General features: G+C 34.8%; 2 protein-coding genes across 2 annotated transcripts; both read left to right on the plus strand.

Moving 5' to 3' along the window:
- Positions 1 to 442: 442 nt before the first annotated feature.
- Positions 443 to 1467, plus strand: LOC117106949 (late histone H2A.2.2-like). The gene has a single exon (XM_033248468.1). The coding sequence runs from the start codon at positions 626 to 628 to the stop codon at positions 1001 to 1003; it is 378 nt and encodes a 125-aa protein (XP_033104359.1). The 5' UTR covers positions 443 to 625; the 3' UTR covers positions 1004 to 1467.
- A 1303-nt stretch (positions 1468 to 2770) lies between these two features.
- LOC117106950 (histone H2B, gonadal-like) lies at positions 2771 to 3682 on the plus strand. Its single transcript, XM_033248469.1, has one exon. The coding sequence runs from the start codon at positions 2803 to 2805 to the stop codon at positions 3169 to 3171; it is 369 nt and encodes a 122-aa protein (XP_033104360.1). The 5' UTR covers positions 2771 to 2802; the 3' UTR covers positions 3172 to 3682.
- Positions 3683 to 8790: the final 5108 nt, after the last annotated feature.

An 8790-nucleotide genomic window follows, 5' to 3' on the forward strand; every position in this document is an offset into this window, starting at 1 on the left:
AAGTTTATTGTATTTTTAATGAATGTTACAATGTTTATCCAATATTTTATTTATTATATTGTTTTGAACTTTGCCGTAATGAAGCTTTTACTTACTTGGATTCTTAATGTATTGTATATATTTTTATGTATTGTTTTTCTTTCGAGGGCCTCTTCAAGTCAGCTGTACTACTGTAGTGCAGCTGTTAGAGCTACCCTCGTGAAATAAAGTTGAAATAAAATAAAATAAATAAAAATCTACAACAGTGAAATACTAACTTATACTAGTACCCAGAATTTAGTTAAACCTTCAAAAACCACATAAATACACACACTAACAAATAAAACATAGACATACGATATCCTTTAGTTTGCTCTCAGTATCATGGAACATCAGTGGGCCAAATTAAAGCAGTCCTTTTTTTAAGCGGACCGAAGATGGAGCAATTTTAAGCGCGTCTTCAAGTCGTTTAAGAATACGGTAGTGCTATTCGCTGATTGGTCAAAACGGGAAGGATATATCAAATGGATAACACAACGATCTGAGCCAGCAATGCTTTTATAAAGCGACTGATTTATTGAAATTGAAACATTCATTAATCAATTTCATCCTGTTCGTCAACGAAAAAGTACTGTAAGAACTAAACATGTCTGGACGTGGTAAAGGAGGCAAAGCTAAGGGAAAGTCCAAGAGCCGGTCAAGTCGTGCTGGACTTCAGTTTCCAGTCGGTCGTGTTCACCGATTTTTACGAAAGGGTAACTATGGATCCCGTGTTGGTGCAGGAGCACCAGTCTACATGGCTGCCGTGCTCGAGTACTTGACTGCTGAAATCTTGGAGTTGGCTGGCAACGCTGCTCGTGACAACAAGAAGAGCAGAATCATCCCCCGTCATCTTCAACTTGCCATCCGTAACGATGAAGAGTTAAACCGTCTCCTTGGCAGTGTAACGATTTCACAAGGAGGTGTATTACCAAATATCCAGGCTGTACTTCTACCAAAAAAGTCTCAAATCAAGAACAAATAGGTCGATAAATTTCTCAAACAGAAAGGCTCTTTTCAGAGCCACCAAATCATGAAAGAGATTTGAATGCGTGTCCTAGTTGTCTATTTTTTTGTCGTCTCGATATTCTTTGTTGTGTTAATATGAATAAATATTTAGATAACCTAGTAGCAATCAATATGAGAATCATAGCAATCAATATGAGAATCATAGCGAAGCAACAATTTCCAAATTGATTTTCCCCAAAGTTCTTTTAAAGCATATTCACAATGCTAGATACTGGACCAGGAATTTGCTATTTATGAAAACAGATAACTCCTGGCCTGGACAATATATTTATTCAACATCAATTGTATTCCTTTCTTACAATTGGTAACAGATAGACAGCATAACTTTTATTACGAATCCCATGTGACTGACTATGATAAAACCCCTTGATTGATTGGAATATTCAAAATTTGCAATTTTTGTCATTCAATTCTACAAGTAAAACGATGTTTATTTGATATGAATTGGTTGGTGTTATTACTAGCGAAGTTATGAATATTGTCCTCATATCAGCCATGCAGATTTTGAGTAAACAGCTTCTAGAGAAAATCAGTAGCACTAAGATATAGTTTCTCTAAAAATAATTTAATCATGTAATCATCAGTTAAAATTAGTGATTCTACCTGGCAGAAATGTTCTTCAATATCTTTTTTTTACTGTAAATACCTCAGATGGATGCAGATGTTCGAAGGTTTTGGGTGCTATCCAATGGCGTATCAACCAGTCGTGGCCCGGCACCATGCATGTTAGTAGTCGATTACGAGGTGCCTCTTCTCATTGGAATATCAAACCATACCTTAACCTGTTATATTAATATGATTTAATTCGAATTGTCTATTAGTTCTAGTACCCTTTTACATTTTTTAAAATTATATATTTGGATATAGCCTTGTATTCATAAGTATTCAAATTCATGGATCCGCCACTGTTTTGGTATATCAAAACCGTGCCATAACCTGTTATATTGATATAATTTAATTCAAATTTTCTGTGAATTTTAGTACTCTTCTACTTTTTCAAATTATATATTTGGGATGAAATAATCAATTTATAAACCAATGAAAACTAAGTTAAAGCTACAGAAGCCTTTTATATATCCTTTTATCACATAAATTCTAGTTTTACTCTATATACATAGGCCTACTGTATTTTACTATAACAATTTTCCTTTTTACTTGAAATGTTTAGAGGGTTGATAGGCCTAATAGAACACAGAGTATATATTTAGATAATTCCGAAGTAAAAATATTATGCGTGTTTTGTATTTTGTTTGAAAATGAGACCCTTAGGTGAGAAGAAAGTTATTAACGAGGTGGCCACAGCGCTTTCAGACGGTATAATGCGCTCTATAAATCGAACTACATTACTACATGGTAATTGTGCATACTTTGATTAATATCGAAGAATCAATATCTTTTAGTATTTTACTGACAATGGTAATTTTTTTTCAACCAAAATATGTTGTGATTGTCTATGTTACATGTGTTATTTAATTAGTTAATGAACATTAAATAGCGACAATTTAAAAATAATAACGATTGGCGCCAAAAAATGAATAGAACTCATTGCTTTTGCTGGGTGTTGTCCTTTTCTATTGTTATTTTGGGAACAAACAAAGAACAATTATCAATCGCGCGTTTTTAACAGCCAGTAGGAAGCGTTATGGTGATCGGTCTTATTCACAATGAATCCCTGATTAGCATATCAAACTCGATAAATAGCTCCGTGCTTTAATTTAGTTCATCAGTTATCTATTCGTAGAGTAAATCGAAAACATGCCTCCAAAAACTTCAGGAAAAGCTGTTAAGAAAGCCGGTAATGCTAAAGCCGTAAGAACTGGCGATAAGAAAAGGAAACGTAAACGAAAGGAGAGCTACAGCATCTACATCTACAAGGTGTTGAAGCAAGTTCACCCAGACACTGGTATCTCAAGCAGAGCCATGGGAATCATGAACAGCTTCGTCAACGATATCTTCGAACGTATTGCCGGTGAAGCATCTCGTCTTGCTCACTATAACAAGAAATCCACCATCACCAGCAGGGAAGTTCAGACCGCCGTTCGTCTCTTGCTGCCGGGTGAATTGGCCAAGCATGCCGTATCTGAAGGCACCAAGGCTGTCACCAAATACACCAGCTCTAAGTAATCATCTTTACTGCAGTTTCAAACCAAACGGTTCTTTTCAGAGCCACCAAAAGTACAAGAGAGATTTGTTGGTTTTCTGTCAAATTGTATACAATGAAAATGGTTAACACTAGAATAAGAGTACTTATATTGTTGTGTTGCCCTGGAAAAATGTTCTCAATAAATTTAACCTCAACTGTGTTAACAACATAGGCCTAGCCTATACAGTAATAAATAAAAGATAACAAGGATATACAACTACGAGCACCAAATAATATCTAGGCCTAGTCACAAGATGTACAAACAGAATATAAAACATTATTAACCAATTACACATTAAACTTAATTAAATTAGGTCGAAATTGCACTTAAAACCACAATTATCTATTAACATTATTATGAAGGTGAATGGAGTTGGGAACAAAAGAGTTTCTATAACGGCAACGTGTGGTGAGTTGTACCTGTATTTACTGGAACCTGTATACAGGCTTGTCTGCTTGGTCTCCTTTCGGAATTTGTCAGTTAAACACATATGATTTGATTTGAAATTCCAAGTACTGTATATTATTGAATTTCGTTGATAAACGATTCACTTACGTATAATTTGTTATGGTATAATATTTCTATCGATTATTATTTTTTAGGTTTAAGTTTCAATCTTAAATATTCATCTTTCAGGTGGGTGGTGTGTGTAAAAAATATTGCAAAAAATATTTTAAGCGCCCGGGCGCTTATTCGCGCGAGTACGGTATATTGCCTAACATGATTAGTTAATAATAAGGCCTGGTTGTTGCTGTAACTGCTGCTGTTATTTGCTTGTTTGTTGCCTGCATGGAGTTGATGCACAAGCGACACTTCATACTTAACATGCACAATCCTATATGCAACTATTGTACTCTAAATAGCTTAACTAAAAATAGAAACGCGGTGGGAAACATGAGTAATTTGCATATTATTTTTGTTTATTTCTTTTGCGCATAATGTATGCTTGGTTGGTCGCCGATGATATACACAACGCCAAATATGGAGTTGGAATTATGACGTATTTTACCTATAGGATATTTCGGTCTAATGACTGCGGGATTTATTTATAAAGCAGATTGTTCAGAAATAGTATTGCGGGGTAGAGGTTAGATAGTATAATATATGAACAATTTAGTTTATTTTTGCAAAGAAATTGAAAAATATTCCTTCGATGATAACGGCGGCGGAACGTTAGAAAGTGGGGCGTCGAATTTCAAGGTATTCCGGTGATGGCGCAAGCGAAGCGAGCATCTAGAGTGAAAGACAGCAACTGTCCCCGGTGGGGGTGCAGGAGCAAGCTGCGGATATTTGACGAATTATGGTGAATTCTATTAGTTATTTTATAGGATCACTCTAACTGTAATACAACTTCATAATTGTTGTAATGTCCGAACAAGGTCGCAGTCAAGATTCCACAATGAAAATAAAGTATTCCAGGAAATCCTGCATGAGGTTATCCTTAATGATAAGCTAACACAAATAGGAGGGGACCAATCCGGCCCAACCTCCCTTTCCCCTTTCTAAATGTTTCAAAAGTATTAAAAACATATGGAAACGTTATATTATTTGCTCTCCAAGATCGCCTTAACCATTGAAAACTGGATTTTTTTCACAAAAGTACATTTTCGGTACAAAATCTATGATTTTCTTGTAATGTCCCAAGCGGATTATGTTGTAAAAAATATTAATCTACCAATTCGTGAAGAAGAAATGAAAAAAATCCCTACAGTTTTGTCGGAAAACGCCGATATAACAGCTACTCACACCGATTTATATAGGGAAACGAGCTCGTTTCTTACTCCCTCACTCACAGACAATTTATTTGTTCGAGTTGGCCTAAGTGGATTCGTAGAGAGAATATAATAATTAAGCTTGTAGCTGATATAAAACTTAGTACTTTATGATTAATTGGGTAACTTTATCGGAAAATATGAAAATGTAAAAACCATCCAACTCACGATCAAGCGTGATAGTCCGATTCAATGGTATGACGTCATACTTCTGTTGGTTTGACTTGTGTTCGCAGTGTTTGACTTCTTTCTTCGTGCAATTTGTGTGCTTTTATTACCTTTATTAGAAAAAAATTGTCCTAAGACAAGATATTTACAGCAATTAGGCTATATTTCTGCAAAAAAAAAAAAAAGGCAATTTATTCTTGACCGTTCTGTAGGGGTGTAGCGTAGAGCTAAGCCAATCCCCCCAACACGAAAGCGTGGATTACGGAAAGAGAGATCTCAATATTGTTCACTTTATATTGTACTAAGTTTTAACAAAAGAATATTTACTGTGCAAATTGAATTTTGCTAGTATTTGAACCCATAATGAAAATGAAACAAACCCATGGCCAATGTTTTTAATTGGTCGATCCTAACTACCTGTACAGCAGGGTTGATTTGACCCCCGCTGCTTTCGTGATCATAGAGAAAATAGAACTGTTCTATTTCCTCTGTGGCTGAACTAGCAAGTAATAAAAAGTGGCAAAAACTTTTCCATATGTGAAAGAAAAAATGAATTACAGTATATTCAAATTCTGAGACTAAGAGTGCCATTTTCGGCCATCTAGAGGCGCCATAGTCATATCTTACCTCAGCAGCATCCACGGTGGAGCTGAGGTGGTCTGCTCCATCTGTGAAAGTGCCCCGCCCACCGTCCTTTTCAAATTCCTCGAGTTGCCACTTTTATTGTTAAATTAGATGAAATTAATTATATGACAATAGTTTGATGGAACTGTAAAGCCAATCATACATCTTCATATTTAACATGATAAGAACTAGAGCGTCACACATAGAATAGGCCTAGTATACGTATCTCCGGCCTGTGTCTATATTCAAAATTCACGCAAGGCGGGTGATTTTCATTGTTTTATTTATCCCTGAGGGTAAGTTTTAAGAAAACTTTACAGGCGCGCTTTACAGACGCGCTTTACAGACGCCAATCAACATGTGTACTCTCTCATTCCTCAACTAAAAAAAAAACATTATTGTATTTTGTATAATAATGACATTGTATAAGCGTTCGTTAACAATATGTGTCACTGGTGACTGAACAGTTGCCGTTGTTTCGATGAAGGCGTTATATAGCTTCCAATTATACCAAAATAAATTACAATATCTTTCAAACTCAGACCAAGAGGCCATAATGAGCTCCTTTACGCCCCCTTGGCATGGCTAAGGAGTTGGGGGGTGGTGTATTAGGAATTTTGTTGGGATTATGAAAGGTTTACATAATATGTTTTGTATGTGTTATGTGTTTTTTTATTCTGTTTCAGAATGCATATGTAATTATGCATGTTTTATAATATCGACATTGAGAATTGCTATATCTAGTACTTTACTGACAGGGCCTTTTTAAATAGAGATAGGCCCCTATTTTAAAAATGCATGCTTGCAGTCTTGTGTTGAGTCGAAATCATATCTTCCAGTCTTTCACAGTATAATTCTTACTGAAAACAGTGTACAAACGTAGTGTACCATATGCTCACGTATACGCGTATATACGACGACCCCGATTTTGAGAAGGCTTTCGGACGATTTTTGTATGTCGGGCGTTATAAGACGACCCCTCGTACTCACCGTCGGAATTCATACTTTTTGCTGCTTTTTATGGTCTTAATAGGCTACTGCATCTGGCTAAACACGGAGCCAAATGTAGGGCTAATATGTTCATAATACAGTAATACCACTTTGTGGGCTTTTAATGTTATTCAAAATCCTATTTCCCGTATTTCATTTAATATTTTAGGCCAGGTTCATTACAGTAGTAAAGACGAACATGATGATTGTAAAAACCTTAATGTTTGATGTCGCGCATATGACGGTCCCGGTTTTTTTTTAATCGTAATTTACTATTATAAGCCTCCGAGTCTCTGATGACAGCCTCAGCAGCAAAATTTAAACTTTTCGTACACAAAAATTTCAAAAATAATAATCGGAATACACTAACCATTTATGAAATGTATTTTCTTGTATTTTAAGATTATATTCCGATAGAATCTACAACAGTGAAATACAAACTTATACTAGTACCCAGAATTTAGTTAAACCTTCAAAATATTTAAATCTTTAAAAGAACCACATAAATACACACACTAACAAATAAAACATAGACATACGATATCCTTTAGTTTGCTCTCAGTATCATGGAACATCAGTGGGCCAAATTAAAGCAGTCCTTTTTTTAAGCGGACCGAAGATGGAGCAATTTTAAGCGCGTCTTCAGAGCCGTAGATAGAGAGAGTTTGGCCAACTCGGTTTCAATCACGTGACTTACACCGGCCATGTTGTCACCAAAACAAAACAACGCGATAGGGTAGGAAGTTAGCAGTAATTAATAATATTATAGATGATTAATGCTATAATTATAATGTGAAATACCGTTATGTTGGGTTTGGGGTTGCTGCAATCGATCCAACAAAGAAACAAAAATGTATTAATTTCCTTAAAATTCCAAAAAGGAGGAGGATTTGCATGGCGATCGAAAAATCTCGCTATCCACGGAGTAGACGTAAATTATAAGGCATGTACCGCCGCCCGCCCCACTTCGCGTAAGATATATCCACCTACTACTACTACTAGGCCTAGACAGGCCTAAATTTCGGTACTTCTTCGGCCGAACACCTTAAGATAGTACTTAAATCGGCTTAATTACGATGATAATAAAAAAAAAATGAAGGATTTTCAAGCAGCAATGATTTATAAAAAGACGCAATGTTGCACTTTGTTGTTAAATTATATAACTAAATTTCCAGAAAGCTACATGAAGAATCAAAGGTAACTTAAATTTTAATTAAAAATAAAATTTTAATCCTCCAATAAAAGCGAAAACTTGTCCAAGGAGTCCTGTGCTATGCAAACATGCCCAATTGTGCTTTACAAATCAATTAATTGTGCAACTAAAGATTTTAAAGATAAAAATATATTTTAAAGATATAGGCCTACCCAAATTGTAATGTAATAATAATATATTGATTGTTTTAATACATATTTTAAATCAAAACGTTTAAATGTTTTACAAATTACAAATCAAAATTTCAATGAATAGAAATAAATAATAATAATAATAATAATAATAATAATAATAATAATAATAATAATAATAATACATACAGTAATAATGATAATATTATAACTCACTAATATTATAAACAAAGTGTGGGGAATGCTGCTATTTTTACTTACAAGGCATAGCTTCTTGATTATGAATGATTAGGCATATGTTGTACAAAAATTTCTCTCAATGCAATAATTCTTCAACTTTGATTTATTGTTTAGATTACAATTTACAAATAGGCCTAGGCTATTTGTATTGGTTTGAAGATGACTAGCATATTATTTCATAAATTAAAGTTTACGAAGTCATAGGCCGGGCTAAAGGCCTAGATACAATTATAAAACTTTCATGTTATTAATATTTTTATCATTCATTTACAGGCGAAATTAACATATTATCGCCGACGATTCACAAACCTACTCTGTCTGCACAACCAACCTTTCTCCTCTGCAGTGTTGACTCTTAGGAGCCTCATGCTATAGAGGAGGCAGCTAGCAACTAGGTATAGGGGGCCTAGGCCTAGGTAGATTATAGACTTTCAAAACAAAAAGATAATCGTAACGGGAAA

The sequence above is a fragment of the Anneissia japonica genome, unplaced genomic scaffold (genome assembly GCF_011630105.1).
Source record: "Anneissia japonica isolate Jap-2015-1 unplaced genomic scaffold, ASM1163010v1 scaffold17489_len8811_cov141, whole genome shotgun sequence".
Classification (NCBI taxonomy): domain Eukaryota; kingdom Metazoa; phylum Echinodermata; class Crinoidea; order Comatulida; family Comatulidae; genus Anneissia; species Anneissia japonica.

Excerpts from the sequence above, each read along its gene's own strand:
- LOC117106949 (XM_033248468.1), top strand. The coding sequence starts at position 626 with ATGTCTGGACGTGGTAAAGGAGGCAAAGCTAAGGGAAAGTCCAAGAGC.
- LOC117106950 (XM_033248469.1), top strand. The coding sequence starts at position 2,803 with ATGCCTCCAAAAACTTCAGGAAAAGCTGTTAAGAAAGCCGGTAATGCT.